General features: G+C 33.1%; 1 protein-coding gene across 1 annotated transcript in view; it reads left to right on the top strand.

Annotated features, from left to right (window-relative positions):
• LOC114330689 (uncharacterized) overlaps positions 1–23,324 on the top strand; it is a 99,957-nt gene that overhangs the window by 39,627 nt on the left and 37,006 nt on the right. The window contains exon 7 of the mRNA XM_050641280.1: positions 4,759–4,886. Coding sequence (XP_050497237.1) covers positions 4,759–4,886 — 128 coding nt within the window. The remainder of the gene's footprint in view (positions 1–4,758; positions 4,887–23,324) is intronic.

Below are 23,324 nucleotides of genomic sequence, written 5' to 3'. Positions count from 1 at the left end.
TTGCATCATCTGTACCTCTGCCTTCAACAAAGCCAAATTGATTATTAGATATGATTTTATGTAGGTCTAAAAATTTTAGCATCCGAGTTTAATCGCTTATTCCATAATTTTTGCAAGGCTAGAGATTAGTGAAATTGGGCGGTAATTTTGGCTTAAATCCTTATTTCCTGATTTATATACAGGTTTGATAATTGCGTCTTTAAATTCTGTTGGACATTTTCCATTTTCTATAATTTTATTTAATAAATATGTTAAAGGGGATACAATTTCTCCTGAAACTTCTTTTAATATTTCTGCCTTTAATAAATCAGGTCCGGGAGCTTTATTCAACTTAAGGGATTGAATAATCGCTATAACTTCACCTTCAGTTATTGGATCAAAAAAAGTACTTTGAGCGACTGAGATTCTATTCGGATTATTGGATGGCGGTTTTTTTTTATATTGTTAGCCAGTTTTTCACCAATAGTTGAAAAATAATTATTGAAGGTATTAGCGGTATCCAAATCAGAGTTCATAATCCGGTCACCCTCTACTAACTGTTTAACGCCAACAGAATTTACCTCAGTTTGGGTCAGTTCACGAATAACCTTCCACGTATTTCTACTATCGGGTTTATTAGTAATTACGTTTTTAAAATATTCTGCCTTAGTATTTTTTATTAAATTTGTCAAAAAATTTTTGTAATTTTTGTATTCTTGTTTAAGAATTTCATTATGTGGATTTTGGATAATTTTTTTATATAATTTATTTTTTGTGTCATTGATTTTATTATGCCAGACGTTATCCATTTTTTCGGTTTAACTTCGTTCCGTTTTATTTTTTTTTACGTAAGTAGATTATTTTATTTTCCTTTGAAGAGTTGTTACAATTTTAGTTGCAATATCTTGTACGTCACTTAAAAGGAAAATTTCGCTCCAATCATACTTTCTTAGTATTTCTCTTAATTTGTTATAATTAATGTAACTATTTTTAAATTTATTAATATTTTTTTTACAAATAAATTTCATGTTAATGTTTAGTTCTCCTATTGTACAGAAGTGATCGGTAGTTAAAGATGTAATAATGAAAGGAGAACAAATATCTTCAATAGACTCTTTAGTGGGTTTAACAAACATATGATCTATACAGCTACCTCCCGATTTATTTGGTCTCGTTATTTTGTTTATTAATGAATGAAAATTATTTTCGGACAGTAAATTTAAATAAGTATTAGCGATTTCATCGTCTGCAAGTATGTCAATATTAATATCGCCAACAATAATGTTATATGTGATTGGTTCTGCTTTTATTATATTTAAATAATTTTCTAAGGCTACAATAAACGCACTTTCTGAGGTTGCAGGCGAACGGTATATTGCTGTAATAAGTATCGCTGTAATAAGTAATATAATAACAAATTGTGAAACAATGTGAAAAACTGAAAATTTCAATATTGCCAAGGTAGGTAGAGATTATTTAAACATCGATTGATGAAATCTCGAAGAATTTTTTGCAATACAATATCGAAAACTTCTTTGTTTTTTAATTGATGATCAAGCGATCGCTACACTATTTTCAATCGTTGCATGTATACAACATTGTATGTAACAACATATTATATGTGCGGAAAAATATTCTGGTTCAATTTTTTTTCACCATCTTGCTTGAAAACGTTCCCTATTAACAAATTTGCATGTGCAAAAAAAAATTTTGTTTTTTTAAACTTAAAATATGTTTTCCGATTACATATACATGCAACGCACGGTTGAAAATAGTGTCGCGCCTGCTTGTGTAGTAATTAAAAAAGAAAATGGTTTTCGATATTGTATTTCAAAAATCTCTTCGGGATTTCATCAATCGATGTTCATAGAATATTTACGTACCTTGGTAACATTGAAATTTTCGGTTTTTCACATAGTTTCTGAGGGTCAAAAATGGCCGATTTTGCAATTTTTAAATTTTAAATCGCTTACATCTCGAAAACTATCACATTTCGAGAATGGTAACTTAAGATCTTTTCTATTTGGAATAATCCAGAAAACCTAAAAAGAATTTGTCTGATGCAAAAAAAAACTAGTTATAGGAAAAAACAAAAAAAAAACGTTGAAAAAAATTGTTGATTGCTTTTTGGTCCTGGCAACATGCAAATTTTTAAAAGGGGACCTTTTCAAGCAAGATGGTGAAAAAAAATTGAATCAGAATATTTTTCCGTCCATATATTTAGGCATATTACATATACATGCAACGGTTGATAATAGTGTCGCGCCCGTTTGATCAGCATTTTAAAAAACAAACAAAGGGGTTTTGGATATTGTATTGCAAAAAACTCTTAAGCCGATGCCGCACTGTAGGATGCTAGATGGTGGCTTGGAGGGTGGATTTTAAAGGTGGATGGTGGAGGGTCGCTGCATCCTGGACGCAGTGAAAGAGTGAAATGAAGTCAGAAGTCAGTATCCAACTGACTGCCGAGGAATCGTTTGTTTCATTTGTTACGTTACACTTGGTTTGTTTTTTAGCATATCGTCATATTACAGGTAAAACTCACTCACTAAACTTTTCACAAAGTGGGAAAAAATCGACTTAAAGGCAAAAATTGTTTTTTAAATTCACCTGTCTTGAATATTGGATTTTTTTTAATGCAACTGCAAAGAATAAATAAAACAGATATTTTAAGCCATGTTTCGTCACATAGTGGGTCTGCTGGGTTCCAAATTGCCCTTATTTTATACACAGCACTTATGACGCTTTCCTCCATAGCGAGGCTATCCGGATGGATTATCAAACACGACTGATATGTGTGGATAGACGCCTGGCGGACCACCGGATGGTTAGATGGTAGTGGGAGGCCACTGCGGCTACCGTCGTTGTATTATTCGTGGTATAAGTAGCTGAATGGTCGCCAGGCAGGTATCTACCACCCACAATCCTACCAAACTTCCAATTTTCAGTTTTTCACATAGTTTTTGAGGGTTAATGATGGCCGATTTCGCATTTTTTAAATTTTTAATCGCTTATATGTTAAAAACTATCAACTTTAGAGAAAAGTCACTAAAAACCTTTTCTGTTTGGAATGATCCAAAAAATCTAAAACAACTTTGTTCGATGCAAAAAAAATACTTTTAGGAAAAAACAAAAAAAAAACGTTTGAAAAATTTTTGATCCATTTTTGGACCTAGCAACTTGCAAATTTGTTAAAAGGGGTTTTTTTGAGTGAGATTGTGCAAAAAATCCGAATCAGAATATTTTCCCTAGTGGATGCTAAATGGCTTTCTGGACTACTACTATTTTAATGTTGTTCTGAAGCTATTTTCTTGTGGCATTTTTATAATCAAGTATATTCAAATGGGAAATAAGCCACAATTTTACCTAAAAATGATTTTATTAACGTTTCGACGCCCAAGTCGGGTGTCGTTGTCAAAATACAAAATAATACTAAATAAACAAAAATGTTGTTGCTTAGTAAAAAATTCTTCTAATAATTTATTTAATCTGACTCATTTATATCGGCAATTCAGACACGTATTATACATTTTAAAGTAGACGACTTTAAAATGTATTTTAACTACTATTTTAAGTATAGTGACTTCAAAATGGCGTTTGTTGTTAACAATACGTCCAAATATAATCAGCGTGAGGCCATACCTACCAATTTCAACCTTCTGCGGGCAAGGCCATGTTTTTACATAGCATATTTTTACCATCGATTTTTCGAAGGGTTTTCATCTCCGCTGTTTCGAGCAATCTTTTTGTCTTCTCTGTGTTAGGCCGTGTTTCTGCCGCGTGTGATATTATTGGTCTGATGACTGTTTTTTAAAGTTTGCCTTTTTTTTCTTTTCCGATATTTTTATTTCTCCATACTGTGTCATTCAGGCAACTTAAGGCTTTGTGCTGTATTCACTTGATCTTCCACTTCTGTTTCGAGCCTTACATGGCCAAATAGTGTCATACCTAGATGTTTAAACTCCATCACTTATTCTATCATCTGACCCTCCAGCTCTAATTTACACATCTTATTAGATTTGCTGTTATAACCATCTATTTTGTCTTTTTTTGGGAAATTAACATGTTAAACTTTCTGGCGGTTTCATTAAATTGGTGCAGCATACGTTGTAAATCATCTTCACTTTGAGAGATGAGTATTGCACCGTCTGCATAGCAGATTATTTTAACTTGTTTTTCCCCCATTTGATATCCTTCTTTAGTTCTAACGTTTTTGATTATTTCAACCATGATCAGGTTGAACAATAAAGGACTCGAGGGTCTTACCCTATCTTATCCTATTAGGTACCAGCTTAAATTGGGTCAGTTAGTTCATCTATTTTTAATTGTGTCCTGGTAGATGTTTTCAACCGTTTTAATTATTTCTATTAGACCTACCTCTCTTGAGCATAACAAAGGGATAACATCCTTTAATTTGACCCTGTAAAATGACTTATTGTAAATATAAAAATAAATAATATACGAACAGAAATATTCGCACCTTGTCCACCTGCCATTATACGCATTTCGCTATTATTAACTCTACAGATAGAACTTGCTGGTACAGACGGAGTGAATAACATCCATTGGTATATCGGTGGATGATTTAAAACCTTTCAGTCAGTCAAAGCCTAGTGTAATCTGGATTATATCGAAGCAAACCTACTACAATGATATTCTTTGTCATTTAAAGACTCTGATACTTAAAACACAGAAAATGTCATTGTAGTGGGTTTGCGTCGAAATAATCCAGATTATACTAGTCTTTGACTAAATTTTTTTTGTTGATTTCTTTTTTAGCATCTTTTCCATTCCATGACACGAAAATCGTCATTGAAGATCCACAAGCTATTATATTATACTAAAGTTCTGTTAACTAAGAATTTTAAGTATGATGCTTTGTTTAATAAAATGAAGAAATATATAGGGTAAGTTATATACAAAAAAGCAGTAAACAAGTATAAGTAGTTAGTAGACATTAATATTTACGAGTATACAGGGTTTTTCATTAATAACTATTTAACTGTAGATCCTTGGGCTCAAAATATTGAAGTTTAACCCAAATCACCTAGTCCGAAAATGCTTCCTAAGGGAGCTAGAGCTCTTTGAAGATGGCGTCTTGTAATTAGTTTTTTTTTAAATACCTGTACAATCTGTACCTGTAAAAACAAAAACTGGTACTCCTATTCATCTTCCAGAGATAAATTGCTTTCATAAATTGCGAATTTCTAGGTTTGGCAGGGAAAGGGTTATTTTATCGTATAACTTTTTTGTCTTAAACTTTTAAGCATTTTTGACAGTGGATTATTAAATTGCGAGGTATTCTAGTACTAAAAGGTACTCTTGCTTTAAGTGGGTAGGATACATTTTTTCTAGAAAAATCGATTTGGAAATTTTCCTTTTTTTGAATTGAAAAATTTTTCAAAAAAAATAACAGTGTATTTTATTTAAAGCAAGAGTAACTTGTAGTACTAGAATACCTCATAATTTAAAAATCGAGTGTTGAACATACATAAAAATTAAAGACAAAAAATAATGCTATAACATCACCGCTGTCCTACCCAAAACGGACGCCTATGACCGGTACTAGAAATTCGCAATTTATGCAATCGCTTTATCTCTGGAAGGTAAATAGGTGTACCAGTTTTCGTTTTTCTAAGTAGAAGCGTTCTGGGGGTATTTAAGAAAAACTAATTACAAGTCGTCATCTTCAAAGAACTCTAGCTCCTTTAAGGCACGTATCCATTACATTGGTGCTCCATGTAACTGCTCCACATAATGGATACGTTGGTGCTCCCGGAGCGGCGTTCACCCTCGGCGATCCAATCGGTGGCGGTTTATATGTAGAAGAGCGCATGCCATATCCATTGGAGCAGTTACACAGAGCACCAACGTAATGTATACGTGACTTTAGGATGCATTTTCAGACTAGGTGATTTGGGTTAAACGGTTAAACCATAATATTTTGAGCCCAGGAATTTACAGTTAAAATATTTGCAATTATTAATTAAACACCCTGTATAGAATAACATTTTTATACATGGTGCTCAGTAAAGAATAAGACATATTAATTGAAAATTATTTGGGTTAAAATAGGCCGATTTGATTAGATTTACCTTTGTCATATGTCTCTTGTTCAGACTCATTGTCTGACAAACGGAGTAGTGTCTCAAAATCGAATATTACAAAATTACAATATATTATTATAAAAATTAATATTTAACTCACCAGGCTTCCGGTTTGAACCGCGTTGATTTTCACTGCGCCTTTCGCTTTCGACGTCTTCTCTGATGCCTTCTTCAGGGATTCCGGGGTCTCAGCCTCCCGAGCCCTTAGACACTACACTGTTCACTACTCACTGCACTAGTGCTGTGTGGACGACGGGCGGTTCATTTATACCTTCAATGCTGACTGGGTGGGAGTTTTCGCGAAGATTTACACTTGAAGATGGTACACTTGAAGTTTCCGCGGGAGCTATATGTGCTTTCTGTTGTTTTCCGGGTTTGACTCCGCGTTTAATAATTTTGGTTTTGAGAAAAACCATTATTTTGACGACGTTTCGGCAAGATCTCACTTGCCATTGTCAAGTCAGGAAGAGGAACTACTTGACTTGACAATGGCAAATGAGATCTTGCCGAAACGTCGTCAAAATAATGGTTTTTCTCAAAACCAAAATTATTCAACGCGGAGTCAAACCCGGAAAACAACAGAAAGCATATAGATATATATATATATATATATATATATATATATATATATATTGTTGTGATCTTGATTATTGATATGAGATAATATTTTTATATGTCATTTAATTTAATCAATGCTTTAATACTAATCTAATTAATTTACCAGATCACATATCAATGTGTTTTCAATCTCAGGGCTTTTTATAAAATTAAGTACTTACATACGTGGCTTCTAAGTATTTCTTAATGGTTCCTAATCGGGATAGGAAAGAAAAGAGTAAAATAATAACACATATGGGTTACAATTGTAATCAAAATATTGTTTATTTTATTTAAATGGTAATCACTACTTAATATTTGCTATATCTTATTATTCTTAAACATAACATTTACACATGGGAATCTTATTTCCTTTTTGTTTCCAATTGAAAGTTTTTATTAACATTTAACTCTTATGATTTATTAGCAACAATTCTATTTAAGTTTGATGAAGCTTTTCTGATATTATTGATTATGTTTCTTCAATTTTAAATGTGGTATTTAATACGAAAAACCCATACATTCATGTCCAAACAAATGAGACTGACCTTTTTCTGGTGCGCTGAGAATGTCTTCACACAAGACCCGTTTCCTGCTATCCTTGGCTGCAATCAAAACCTCGTCCTGGCTTCCAGTAATGTTCTCCTCTGAAACTAGCTCGTATAGCTCTCGTTTCCTGCTTCTGTCGTGATGCTGTGTTCTACCTTTTTCGAAACTGCAATCAGCTACCGGGAACTCTTGGCTCAAGGAGGTTCTTTTACTCTCAACCTGGCCTACCTCTCGTTCTACGATCGATAATCCACACTCACGGAACTACACCGGCTTTCTCACTCTCCGTACACTACCGTCTACTACTCGACTTCACTTCTCGACAGCTCAAAACATTCTGATCTCTCTTTGTCATTCATTTCCCTACTTTCTAAATATCCCTTCCAGATTCACAAATCAAACTTCCACCACCAACTCTCATTCGCAGTATTCCTCAAAACCAATTTTTAAACTTTCTAAATATGCTTAATGGATTTCAAAGAAAATAGTTAATTCCCATTCTAAAATTACTTTCTACTATATACAAATTTTTAATGACCTATTCTCTATTTCCACTTAGTCTTATTTAGCATCGGCTAATGATCGATCCTTCCGCGAACAACGATAATGACCTATTAACGATTTCACTTGAGTCTTATTTAATCACTTCTTAAAATTAAATATAACAATTTGTTGTATACAGGTTGTTCTAAATTTATATGCCCGTGGTTGAGAAAATTGAAAATATTTTATATTAAATTGAATTCTGTTTATAATTATCAAATTTTAATTTTCATATCAAATAGAAATATAACAAATCCCCGCCTTGTATTCGATAAAATTTATCTGCATTTTTAAATAAATTTTCTCGAGGGCAAAACCAACTCCCTGTATATTTCCTTACTTTAATCTACGTCTTATATCCTACTTACTATCTACTTCATGTAATTCTGTCTTTTATTCGTGATATTTGTATACATCGTGAATATTATAAATTCCTCGGATCTTTTCCGAGTTCCTGTGCCTCAACTCATAACTATTTATCCCATTTTCATTATTCACGATATACGGGCCTTCGAAAACAGGCATCAACTTTGCGCAAATGCCCCCAGGAAGATTTGATACTCGTAATGCCCTCACGAGTACTTTTTCACCCTTTTGGAAAGTCACTGGTCTTCTTTTTCTATTTTGTTCCTGTCTTTGGATATATTTTTCGTTGCTTCGCCGTAATCTTCTCTGTACGGTTTCAATCACCTGTTGATATTCTTTTGGCTCTTGGTCTTCCCATGGCCTTATCGGCAGTACACCCTTCATGATGTATTCTGGGGTCTCTTTTGTTACTGTGCTCGGAATTGTATTTAGATACCTTTCTATTTCCGCCATTTTCCTGTCCCAGTGGCGATGTTGACCATCTGTTGCAATGCGAAGAAATTTCGTCACTTCCTGTATGAATCGTTCCGAAGGATTACTCTGTGGATGCCTGATGCTGACAAAATTTGTCTCTATTCCTCGTTCTCGAAGTTGTCCCTTGAAACGATCATTTCGGAAATACGTTGCATTGTCCAGTAGAATCTTTTTTGGTGTTCCTACTATGGCTATAAAATTGTCGATTTTTCTTAATATTTCTTCCCCCTTTGTGGTGCGGCAACTATATAATTTTACGTATTTTGAAAACACATCCACCATTACCAGAATATGTTTGTTCCTTTTTGTGGTCATAATTAGATCGCTTAACATATCTATTGCTACAATGTCTAGTTTGTTTCGGGCTTCAATATTTTTGGCAACATTTTCGTTTTTGAAATTCCGACTCTTATATTTTTGACATACATCGCACTTCTGGGTAATTTCCTTTGCAATGCGGTAATCCTGTCGGCTTATGTAATTTTCCCTAAAAACGAGCCAAACTTTTCTGCTACCGATATGCCCATTGTCCTCATGTAATTTCTTTATTATCTTTTCGGCCAATGTCTGTGTCACTAAATATAGTTCCTTTCCGTCTATTCTCTTAAAATATATGTTATTTTCTACTTCCGCTCTTCTTTTCTCTCTTTCCTCTAGGTCTTCCTGGTTTGTCCTTATCTCATTTAAAGAATATATCCCTTCTTCTTGTATTAATCTATTTAGTCCCACCTGTAGAGTAATTGTTTCCTTTTTTCCGGTGTCCTCATCCCGTGTTAGAGCGTCGGCTATTATGTTGTCTTTTCCTTTTATATATCGGAACTCAAAATCATACTCCTGTAATAATAGAATGCCTCTATGTATTCTATTATTTACTAATCTATTCTTCATGATATGTACTAAAGCTGCATGGTCTGTTTCGATTGTGAATTTTGCTCCCAATAAGTAAAACCTCAATTTGTTTACGCAATATAGTACACTGGCAAACTCCAATTCTGTAACACTATATTTTCTTTCATGTGTTTTAGTCACTCGAGATATAAAACATATCGGTACTTCTTGGTCGTTTTGTATTTGAGACAGAACTCCTGCAAATTTTTGTATGGACGCATCAGTTCGGAGTATAAAAGGTAAATTGTAAATGGGGTGGTATATTTTCGTTCCTTTTGAGAATTCTCGTTTTAATGTTTCGAAAGCTTCCTCCTGTTCTTCTTTCCAATTCCATTTTATTCCTTTTTTAAGCAATTTTATCAGAGGGATTTCCTTTTGGCTCAAATCGGGAATCAGCTTTTTAAAATAATTTATCGTGCCAAGAAAACCTCTCAATGTTTTCAAATTCGTTGGTCTTGGGTATTCATCTATGAGCTTGACTCTGTCTTCGGCTAATCTTACTGTTTTGGTGTCCAATTGAAAACCCAAATAAATGACTTCTTTTTGAAAAAATTGACATTTTTCAATGTTTAATTTCAATCCCGCTGTGTCCAATTCTTTCAGAATTATTTCTATGTGTTCCAGATGACTCTGAGTATCTTGTGAAAAAATTAATAAATCATCGATATAATGAACTATGAAATCTTCATGGCGATTCAAAATGGTATGTAGAGCTCGGACGAGTGCAGCACAAGCACTCTGCAATCCAAATGGCACTACCTTAAACCGGTAGACAATACCATCAATAGAAAAAGCGGTGTAGTTTCTACACTTTTCAGCTAACGGTATCAACCAAAAACTGTGTTTTAAGTCAATTTTCGAAAATATGTGTGACCCGGTGATTCTTCCAAAAATGGCCTCGATGTTTAGAGGTGATTCATATTGTGATACAGTGTGCTGGTTGATATTCCTGGCATCTAAACATAATCTCAATTCTCCATTGCTTTTCTTTACTATCACAATCGGGTTAACATACGGTGAATCACATCTTTCGATAATTTGATCTTCCAACATTTTATTTATTTCTTCTTTCACCTCTTGTCGATACTTGTATGGAATCGGGTAAGTCTTTGATCGAAAATTTCCCAAGTTTTTCACCTCAAATGAATGTTCGTACTTTTTAGCCACTCTGTTTTCCTCATTGATCAAATTTTCGTAGTTTCTTAACATCAACCGCAATTCTTTTTCTTTCCCTTCTCCACATATCAATTTTCTGTCTTTTTTTTCAGATTCTTCACACATGTTTACCGTGCATTCCGCATCCTCGTTTGCATATACCTCCTCTTCAAATACCACTGTTTCAATCATATTCTTTTCACTTTCATTTTTTAGCTTTATTTCTTCTTCTCCTAAGCTCGTCTCTTCTTTTGAGGAATCCCAGGTTTCCTTTGTTTCTGATACTCTCAAATTTTCTTCTTCTGGGCTCAACTCTTCTTTTGAGGAGCCACAGGTTTCATTTTCTTTTATCCTTTTCTGACTTTTTCTCCCTTTTCTTCTTTGTCCTTGCTTCGTTGCCAAATTCATTTCCACTGTTTGTTCTTTACCTGATTCGTCCGTATTTTGTTTCTCCTGTTCCTTGTCCTGTTCCTTTTCTTTTTCTTCTGTTAGTTTCATCGTATTATTTTTAAAATCTATCACTACATGTTTTTCTGCCAATTCGTCGACTCCTACTATCATGTCATGTGACATATTTGGCATTATTACACATTGTAGTGCATACATATTCTTACCCAGTCGTACCATTACTCGTATGCCTTCATTTATAGTTGCCAATGTCCGTTTGTTTGCGCCCACTAAATTTACCCTAGGTATTTTGTAAATTAAATTTGTTAAGTTAACTTCTTCTATTAGTTTTCTGTTGACCAATGTTATTTCAGATCCAGTGTCTATCATAATTTTAATTGGTTTCTCGTTGATAAATCCATCCACAAATTTTAAATTAACTCCATTTTTCTTTTCGTTGTTTCCTGCCAATTTAATAAACTCCTTGGGGTGACAAAAGATTCCTGTTTGATTTTTGGTTTTTAGTGAGCGCCGTCGTGAAAAGACGCCGGTTGCTCATCGTTGTTTATATTTTCGTCATAATGTCTCTCTCCGTCATATTCATCTGTCTGGGTATTATTTACTTCTCTTCTATTTTCTCTTGGTCTGTCGGATCTGTTTCGGTTTTCTCGATATCCCTGTTCATTTTGTCTACCATTATTTCTGTTTTCTTGATTTGAGCGTGTGGTGTTTCTATTCTGGTATTCTCGATTTCTGTCCTCATTCCATTGCCTATTTCTTTGTTCATAATTTCCTCTTCCGTTGTCTCTATTTTCGTTTTCCCTTCTGGGATTAAAATCTCGTCTTGTATAGTCCCTCCTATTTTGATTTCTATCTCTGTAATCTTGTGTTTCTCGGGGCCTGTAATCTTCTCGCGACTTTCTTGATTTTCTTTCTCTTAGACGTGATTCTCTTATTTGTAGGAATTGGCATAAACTATCTATGTCTTTGTAATTTTGTAATGTGATATGGTCTTCCAGCGTTTCCTCGAAATGTCTTGCAATCAGTTCGACTAATTGTTCCGATGAGTAATTATATTGTAAATGTTTTGCATTATTGTAAATCTGCAAAGCATATGTCCTTTCTGATACACCCATCCTATCATTGTATTTCCCATTTTGCAATTCCTTGTTAATTTCCAATTGTTGGACTTTTCCCCAGAAATAATTCAAAAATTTTTGTTCAAATTGTTGCCAATTGCCGAATTCTTCTTCTTTGCTATCGAACCATAGGCTTGCTTCATATTTGAGATGGTTTCTGATAGTTTCTTTTGCTGTTTCGAAATTTCCGATGTGCTGTATTTTCTTTTTCAGGCTATTTATGAACGGCACTGGGTGTAATCTTCTTACATCCCCGCCAAACCTTATCTTCACGTCATCTATGCTATGTATAACCATTTCTCTTCTTTCTCCGACATTCTGTTGCGTCCTGTTTTCGGTGACTTGTTTTTCTATTTCTGTGATTCTTTTTTCCATTTCTTCTCTGTCTACTTGAATAGCATTTTCCAACTTATTTTCCAAATTTTCTAGTTCCTTTTTCTGGCCATTCGTTAACTCCTTTATTTTATCTTGAATTTTCATTTCATACTTTTCTATGCGTTCCTCCATTTTCTTGTTGTTCTCTTCTATGGCTTGTTTTGTTTCCTTCTGATTTTCTTGCATTATTCTTTTTGTTTCATCCATTTTTTGATCCAATTTTTGTTGTGTTTCATCCATTTTTTGCTGTGTTTCCTTCATTGCTAGTTTTGTTTCCTCCTGATTTTTATCCATTGTTCGTTTTGCTTCATCCATTTTTTGTGACTGGAGTTGCATAAGTTGTAATAGTTTATCTATTCCTGATAATTCTTGCTGTTCTGATGCCATGATTGTCGTGTCTAAAATATCTTCTTGGTCTGAATGTTCTTTTTGTTTTTTGTTGTCCTTGCTTTGGCTTCTTGTCACTGACATTTGTTTTCAAGAAGTACTGTCCCCGCCAAATATGAAATTTTACTAGTATGTTACCAAGACGACTTTTTCTCACCCAAATATTATAAATTGTCAATAAATATATCAAATGTAAATATCGTAAAAATAAAATATTAAATCAGTTATGTAAAATTTGTACCTAAAGAGATCTAAAATTTTATGTTATCAAATGTAAGTATCTCACTTTTTACCACAGGCATATAAATTTTCAAATACCGGCTTTACTCTTTCTATCCTTCAAATTTGCCACTAGAAATACTTTACAATGCCCTCCACGTTGGACGACAGTTGTTGTGATCTTGATTATTGATATGAGATAATATTTTTATATGTCATTTAATTTAATCAATGCTTTAATACTAATCTAATTAATTTACCAGATCACATATCAATGTGTTTTCAATCTCAGGGCTTTTTATAAAATTAAGTACTTACATACGTGGCTTCTAAGTATTTCTTAATGGTTCCTAATCGGGATAGGAAAGAAAAGAGTAAAATAATAACACATATGGGTTACAATTGTAATCAAAATATTGTTTATTTTATTTAAATGGTAATCACTACTTAATATTTGCTATATCTTATTATTCTTAAACATAACATTTACACATGGGAATCTTATTTCCTTTTTGTTTCCAATTGAAAGTTTTTATTAACATTTAACTCTTATGATTTATTAGCAACAATTCTATTTAAGTTTGATGAAGCTTTTCTGATATTATTGATTATGTTTCTTCAATTTTAAATGTGGTATTTAATACGAAAAACCCATACATTCATGTCCAAACAAATGAGACTGACCTTTTTCTGGTGCACTGAGAATGTCTTCACACAAGACCCGTTTCCTGCTATCCTTGGCTGCAATCAAAACCTCGTCCTGGCTTCCAGTAATGTTCTCCTCTGAAACTAGCTCGTATAGCTCTCGTTTCCTGCTTCTGTCGTGATGCTGTGTTCTACCTTTTTCGAAACTGCAATCAGCTACCGGGAACTCTTGGCTCAAGGAGGTTCTTTTACTCTCAACCTGGCCTACCTCTCGTTCTACGATCGATAATCCACACTCACGGAACTACACCGGCTTTCTCACTCTCCGTACACTACCGTCTACTACTCGACTTCACTTCTCGACAGCTCAAAACATTCTGATCTCTCTTTGTCATTCATTTCCCTACTTTCTAAATATCCCTTCCAGATTCACAAATCAAACTTCCACCACCAACTCTCATTCGCAGTATTCCTCAAAACCAATTTTTAAACTTTCTAAATATGCTTAATGGATTTCAAAGAAAATAGTTAATTCCCATTCTAAAATTACTTTCTACTATATACAAATTTTTAATGACCTATTCTCTATTTCCACTTAGTCTTATTTAGCATCGGCTAATGATCGATCCTTCCGCGAACAACGATAATGACCTATTAACGATTTCACTTGAGTCTTATTTAATCACTTCTTAAAATTAAATATAACAATTTGTTGTATACAGGTTGTTCTAAATTTATATGCCCGTGGTTGAGAAAATTGAAAATATTTTATATTAAATTGAATTCTGTTTATAATTATCAAATTTTAATTTTCATATCAAATAGAAATATAACAATATATATATATATATATATATATATATATATATATATATATATATATATATATATTTTCAAAAAAAACCTTTTTACCACATAGTGATGTAAGGCGACAATACATTACATTATGATACATTATAATACAATACAAAAACAACTTAATCTTAAATTTAACTAATAACTGTTATACATTTATATTATGTACAATTTTAACCCATTCCTTCTTATTTCTAGCCAGCGTCCTTGCTTCTATCCACGTTGTTCCCCTTTTCTCGATTAATTTGCCTAGTGTTCTATCCCATGTTTCTACTTTTTTTCGTTCTTCTTTGCGTTTTCCCTGCCAGATTTCTTTTACCGGTTTTGTCTGATCCATTCTCTGAAGATGACCCCACTAACTGAGTTGCCTTCTCTCTATAAATTCTAACGTTGACTCGATTTCCAAATCTTCCGTTATTTGAGTGTTCCGTAGTCTATCTCTTTTGGTAACTCCTCGAACTCGTCTAAGGTATTTCATTTCTACTGCCTGTATTTTACTCTTTTGTCGTTCTGTTAGTACCCATGACTCGCAACCAAAGGTTAATACAGGTCTATATATTGACTTGAACACATTAATTTTTGTTTTTCGTGTTATTTCTTTTTTATTTATGAATTTATTGATCATTGCATGGTATAGGTTCATGGTTTTTTGAATTCTATTATTAATTTCTGTTTCCTGTCTCCCGTTTCTTTTAATACTACTCCTAAGTATTGGAATGTTCGTGCTTGTTCTATATTTACTTCTTCTATTTTTATGTTTTTTCTTCTTTTCTTCTTCTTCCTTTTCCCTCATGACCATAACTTTTGTTTTATTTTTATTAATTGTCATTCCATATTTTTTAAGTGTTTCATTCCATATTTCTATATTATTTCTTTGTAGTTGTTTCTCATTTTCGGCGAATATGACGACGTCATCGGCGAATGCTCCTTCTGAAATATCTACTCTTCTTAAATTTCTATAACCCACATGCATTTTTTTCACTTTTACTTTACATTCTTTAATTATCTCATCCATGTAATCTATAAACAGTGTTGGACTTAATCCTCCTCCTTGTCTCAGTCCCTCGTTCGTAGTAAATGGTTTTGATGTTCTGTTCTGACTGGTGATATAATTCACATTGTTGTTATAAATGTTCTTAATTACCCTCATCATTTTGCTACTTATACCTCTCTTCTCTAATATTTCCCATAATTTTTGCCTTGGGACCGTGTCAAAAGCCTTTTCAAGATCTACATAAGCCATATACATTTTTTTCTCCTGTTGCTGATATTTTTCTATTATTTGCTTGATTGTAAATATATGATCCTGGGTGCTTCTGCCTTTTCTGAAACCGCTTTGTGATTCCTGTAGTGTCAATTTTTCTGATTATTTTTTTGTTCAGTATTTTTTCGTGTATTTTCATGGCAGTGCTTAACAATGTTATTCCTCTGTAATTGTTGCAATCTGTTCTATCGCCCTTTTTATAAATCGGCACTATCTGTGCCTTCTGCCAGTCCATCGGTGTCTGTTCTTCTCTCTTTCGCGAAGATTCCTGATGTTAAAGGCAACCTGGTGCCTTCATTTCTTTTATTGAGACAATTTGGCCGTTTTTCAGTCTCTGTGGCTTTTCGTATAATTCTTGGTTTATACGAGATGTAGGATGTGATTCTTCAAGTGGAGTTTTCAAAATCAGTTTTGTGACCTCTATGAAGATGGTGTTGACCTAGAGCTGAAATTGAATGAGAATTGCGAACATAATGGACTTCATAAATCATATTTTGGATTATACGATTGGTTTGGCCTATGTAAGATCAGGGGCAGTCTGCACAAGAAATTTCATAAACTCCGTGTTGTTCATTTGGAACGTTTTCTTTGATTGATCGAACAAGAGAGTTTTTGTTGGGGTGTAAATATTGTCTTTATTCCTCTTGATTTGTTGATTTTGTCGGTGACGTCTTTAATGTAAGGAAGAAAAGCTTTTGTATGATGGGTTTCTGAGTCTTTGAGCTTGGATTAATGCCTTTGGATTCTCATATTGACGTGAGTTTCGCGGTAACCATTTTGGATGAGGGCTTGTTTTAAAAAGAGAGTTCAGCAGGTCCACTTGCATTATTGCAAAGACGTATTGATTTGAAAATAAGGGTATTGATGATTGAATTAATTTATGAAGGTAGATGATAGATGCAAGTAGAAGTTGGTATGGGAGGTATGTTCGGTAAACAGAGTGATGAAAACCTTTCAATTGGTTTTCTTAACTTTAAGCTCAACCCCAACCTGGAGGACTATGAACTCTTTTGTTAGGGTTACCATATCTGAGCCAAGTATTTCCAGATTTTAAAGCTGAATATTCCCCTTTAGACTCCCATCGCGAGTAGGATTTGATAGTGTGATCAACATATTATATGTTTTTTTTTTATTTAATGGCATAGACATTAGTCATTCAGCCAGTTGCAATAAAGAATAATATACAATCCTATCCCTAAAACAAAATTAAACAGAATCAATATACTAATACAATAAATAACACAATACAATAATAATACAATAAAAACAATGATGGATTTCTGATAAAGTGATATAACATTTATGATAAAAAAGGATGCAAATCTGAACATAAATCATAAAAAATTTCACTCCCGCGTACAAATCTTATAGGACCGTGCGTGTATCTGACAAGAAATCTATAATGATATTGTATATTTGTTGTGAGCCTGTAGCCAACAGAGACTGGATATTGAATGGTGCATGCATATTAGTTTAATTAAATTTTTATAGAGAGTTTGAATGCTGTTGAAACTTAGTACATTCAAAAAAGATATGATCAAGATCACCCTGTTTTCCGCAATGTTTGCAATTATCATCTTCAATCACATTTATTTTATATAAATGACTTGGATAGCAAGCATGCCCAAAACGTAGTCGATTTATAGTTATATATTTACGTGGAGCTTTAAAACTCTTAAACCAAGTACTTTGTGGAATCACTAGTTGTAAAATGGTGTATCTTGTGGGGTTTGTTAAGCAGTAAAGATTCCATTGATCTTTCCATATCATTAGTTGGTTTCTTTTAAAAATAGTAATAACATCTGATACACATAAAGAATATGACAATACAGTACCTGATGTTATACTGGATTTAGCTAAGTAGTCTACATATTCATTATCTTTGAGTCCAATATGTGCCTTAACCCAAATAAATTTTATATTGAAGCCAGAATCTTCTAAACGCTTTAACATATCCTTTATTAAAAATATGTAAGGATTACTAAATGTTTCGGGCAAAAAAGTATTTTTAATATTCTGTAAAACTGATAGGCAGTCTGAAAGAATTAACGTTTTTTTAGTATAAGGGTTTTTAATATATTTCAACGCTTCGAGTATGGCCAATGATTCCGCAGAGAAAATTGAAAACTCATTGGGAAGTTTGTACTTGCATTCGAAACCTCCTGAGGGTAAAAAATAAGCACAGCCAGTCCCTTCTCTTGATTTAGATGCATCTGTGTATATAATTGTGGCATCACTGTAGCAGTTCAAAATAGATTTCAGGATATTGTTGCTGATTATGTTGTTTTCGTTGTATGTGGGTATTATTTACATCAGTTTTATGGAAGAGAGCGAAGTAGTCTAAGTTTTTGTCTACTGTGTTTAATTCCTTTGAAGAAATATGATTGTTCTGTAATGCAGTGCATAAAGCCGGAGATGGTTTTTTAATCCAATACTTGTGAGTAATATCTGATTCGTTAAGATGACATATACTGGAAAATAATTCGAAATTTGTAGAGTGTGCTTTGAGTACCCATTATTCGCTTAGTAAATTTCTTCTAATCTTCAAAGGAGGCTCAGAAGCTTCAACATGTATTGGTTGTATAGGAGTAGATCTCATAGCACCTAAACAGATTCTCAAGGCAGAATTTTGGAAAACGTCAATTTTTCTTAAAAGGTTTTTGGAAGCAGAACCGTAGAGAGTAGCACCATAATCTATAATGGATCGTATATAAGTTCTATAAAACAATAAAGATGTTTCAACATTGCAGCCCCACCACACTCTAGTTGTCATTCTAAGGAAATTACTACCTTTATTACATCTATCCAGCATATATTGTATGTGTTGTTTCCAAGTTAGTTTTTTGTCCAGAATGAGGCCCAGATATTTGACATTATTTTTAAATTTAAAAGATTGATCACTAAGTAATACAACTTGGTTTATAGGAAGGTTGTGTCTTGTAAAGACAGATACTGCTGATTTGTTAGTTGATAAATTTAAGCCGTTCTCTAAGAACCATGGAAAGAGGGCACTACAAACTGTACTTAGGTTTTGCATACCGTTTTCATATTTCTTGCTTTCCGTATAGACACAAAAGTCGTCTGCATATTGTATGATTTTAAATGGAATATTGTTTATTTGCATCTTGTGTGTGTCAGAGGTCTACAGATTGAATAAAATTGGTGATAATACTGAGCATTGTGGTATATCGTGACAATTATGTCGAGGTCCTATTAGTTTGTTCTTATGATCTCTGATATAAATTACCCTATCTGTATAGAAACCGATTATTGTGTTAACGAAAGCAATTGGCATATGAAAAAAATTTACCATTTTATGTTTTAAGGTTGATAAACAAACTGAGTCATATGCTCCTTCAATATCTAAGAATGGTGTTGCTAAGTAGTTATTTTTAGTTAAGTTATTATGTACATCTACAACATGTGTTGTTAAAGCGTCTAGAGTTCGAAAACCTCTTTTGTAACCAAACTGGTTTACTGGGAGTAAATTCTCTTTTTGTAACCACCAATCTAATCTAAATTTTATAAGCCTTTCTAAAGTTTTAAATATACAAGAGAGTAAGGATATTGGTCTATATGAACTTACGCTGTTTGGGTCTTTTCCGGGTTTAAGAATAGGAACAACTAAGATGTTTTTGAAAGAATCGATAACTATATTTTTTTGGATGATATCATTAAAGACATTTAAAAGAAGTTTTTTAGCAACATCTGGTAGGTTGGTTAACATGGGTTATTTTACGTGATCGATACCAGGAGAAGTATTTATGCGGTTTTTAAGGGCAAAATCTAATTCAGTTTCAGAAAATGGTTTTATCAGGAAGTAATTATTTGAATGATGACTTTGTGTAGAACGTGTAGGTGAATTTTGAGCAAATGGAGGACATACTTTATTAAAAAAGTCGTCTAATAGATTATCATTGAAGGGTTTTATACTAATAGGTGCTTTTCGATTCATTTTGTTGGCTTGTGACCATATCTCCTTAGAGGATGTATTTTTGCTTAAATTAGAACACCATTTAATCCAACTAGCTTTTGCTTTTTGTTTCAACTGCTTTTTAGTATGAGCAGTAACTTTCTGACAGTTAAAATAATTATCAAGGGTTGGTGAACGTTTATACAATGCTAATGCTTCTTTTCTGTCATTGATTATCAGATCGCATTCTGGGTCCCACCATGTTGGAGGCGATCGGTTTTTGGATTTAAAAATTTTGTATTGAGGAATAGATCTATCTGCAGCATCATTAATGCAATCTATTAGAAAACTATAATTTTTATAAGTATTGAAAGAGTTATTGTAGTTGGAAAACATGTTTTCAATTAAGGATGAATACAAGGACCAATTGGCTTTCTTGATATTCCATTTGCTTTTTGGATAAATTATTTCTTGTGAGGTGTTGGTTATTGAAAAATTGATAGTTATAGCAAAATGATTCGAGCCTAAAGTGTCAGATAAAAATGACCAAGTGAATTTACTGGCTATATTAGCTGTGCAGAATGAAATGTCAATCATAGATTTTTGCGTACCATATCTAGGAAGATATGTAGGTTCTCCATTATTCAAAATTACAAGATCTAGGTCTTCGATACTGCTAACAATTTGATTACCAACTGGATCATTACGCAGTGAACCCCATAGTGAGTGATGAGCATTCATGTCTCCCCCAATTAAAAAAGGTGATTTGATTTGTGAGAAGATATTTATCCAATCATTTTTGGATGTACATACTAATATTTGGTGGTCTATATATAGATAAAAAAACTTAATTCTATTGTGTTATATTTAACGATAGCACCGCAAACTAAAATATCCTCATTAAAATTTTTTCTAATATTTATTTCACAAAATGGTATAGTTGGTTTAATTAAAATTGCAACACCTGCATACCCGTCATATCTATCTTGGCGAATTACATTATAACCTTTAAATGTATAATTTTGATTTGGTTTGAACCAGGTTTCACTTAATAATACAATATCAATATTTTCAGTTATTAAAAAATGAATTAAACTATTTTTACTCGAAACAACGGATCTACCGTTCCATTGCAAAATTTTTAATGATTTAAGTTCTGGGTACATGTTATTTATTAGTGATATCCTCTAAAATCGTTTTTATACCATGGTAAATACTATCTTGACTAATAGTTTTTATATCATCGACAGTTTGAATATTTGTGATCAAATTAAAAATATAATTGGAAATGAGTGTTTCCAATACTTTCTGATCTGGTTTGTTTTGACAAAGTGGAGTGTTTAAATTAGCAGGGAGGGGGTTTGGAGGGCCCAAAATTAAAAGGGAACATGGCTGAATTGTTTTGTGATTGGTTTGGTGATATTTTTCGTTTTTTAGCTATATTATAGTAGCTTGAGGAGGGATGGGATGTATTATTTGATGATATGTTTTGGTTTTTATGCGTGGTAGTAGAAGGGGTTGATTTTTTTTTGAAGATGTTTGGAGGGGAGGAAAAAAACTGTCTCCGATATTGTCTAGTGTGGAATATCTATTCTGAATGAACAATCCCGAGAAGGACGATTCACAGTAATTTTTTACCTCGATAAAGGAAACTTTTTGCTCAATCATTACGTTCTTTATCTTCTTTTGAAGTTCGTATTTTGGATACGGAAACTTCTTGGATATGGAAGCATGATCTTTACTATTATAATGTATGCATTGAACATCATTATCTTGACATGTATGATCTTCATTTTTGAGTTTTCCACATTTTATGCAATGTGCTTGTGAACTGCGACACTGCTTGGAAATATGTCCAAATCTTAAGCGATTGTAACACTGTGTTACTTTGCCAATGTAGGTTTCAACTGGAAAAAATACACTATTGCAATGTAGCTAGGAAGAATATTTCCTTCGAAGGTGACTATCATTGTCCTTTTGGGTACATAGTTAGTTTTTCCATCGGTGTCAACTTTTCTGTAATTAAAGGCTACTATGGGGGGAGGGGAGATTTACTATTATCTAACAAATACTTTCCATCGTATTGTGTATCAATATCTCTTATTAGACCTCTAATTTCTAGTAAATGGTTAGGGACATACGCTACTAAGTTTTGGTCTTTTAATTTTATATTTTTCACCAAATTATTTGCATCTACGATTGACCTTAACAAAACTTTAATTATATTTTTTCCAATGGCTTTAATTTCAATAATATTAGGAATGTTCAATTTTTTATGCAAGATGTCTGCAACAGTAAGTGGATGTAAACGAGCAATATCCTGATTGTTTGATTTTTCTATATATACATAAACGTTATTAAAATTGTACTTATCTGATGCAACGTTGAACAATTTTTTCTCTACAACTTTTTGCGGAGGTGGGATTTGTTTTGTCGGCACTTTAATAAAATCTCTGGTTTTAGTTGTAATTTTCGCAGTAGAATCATCCAAATTTTCGATTAAACTTGATTCAATAATATCCATTTCACTATTCTAACTAGCACCTGAAAAGTTTTCACCTAATGGTGTCCCTGGGGAAAAGCTTCCCCCCATTGGGGGTCGCTTATAGACCTATTTAGCGCACTCAATCAATATCAGTTTTTAAAACACCTATATTAATTTAATAACAAACACTAAAAGTGTCCTTTTTTCTACTAATTAACTTACTAAATAGTTAATTTTATTAAGAGCAGATTTTAATGGGTACTGATATTATATGTTAAATAGCTAGTTAATACGTGGAGTTTAATAACAGCAGCCATTTGGCATAGATACTATCACCAAAACCTATTCAACCTCCTTCTGTCTCATCCGGACTTGGGATCGGCAGTGGAGGAGTTAAAATAGGTCTTTTTTAACCCAAATAATCTCCAGTTCATATATGTCTCATTCTTTACTGAAAGATAATATGTAATAAGTGGTCTGATAAGTAACCTCCTTTGTAAGTAGTAATCTTCTTATTTTATTCGATATAAACTCCCTTTAGACATATAATAATCGGAGGGAGCCAAATCAGGAGAATAAGCTGGATGAGAAAGCAGTTCTAAGCCGAACTCATTAATTCTTGCTATTTTCATACAATTCCTGTGAGCAGGTGCTGTATTGGACAACCAACATTTTTTTCTTCTACTTATGTGACCGCTTCTCACTGAGTTCCTGCTTTAATTTGTCCAATAATGCACAATAATATTGGCTATGGATAAGCTAACTTTTTTCAAGATAGTTAATTAAGATTATGGCTTTACAATTGCAGAATATTGTCACCATAACCTTTCCGACTATTTCAGCCATTCTTGGCCGCTTCGATCGGCTTCAATCCACTGCCACACGTTAATCTGTTCTCTAGTGTGTAGTAGTAGATCCAAGGCTCATCAACAGTTACAAATCGAAGCCAAAAGTCTGACGAATTGCATTTCATAAGGTCCAAATACCGCTGAGAAGT

The sequence above is a fragment of the Diabrotica virgifera genome, chromosome 10, assembly GCF_917563875.1.
Source record: "Diabrotica virgifera virgifera chromosome 10, PGI_DIABVI_V3a".
NCBI lineage: Eukaryota > Metazoa > Arthropoda > Insecta > Coleoptera > Chrysomelidae > Diabrotica > Diabrotica virgifera.
Note: the sequence above shows the minus strand (reverse complement) of the source record. Positions and strands in the feature narration are given on the sequence as shown.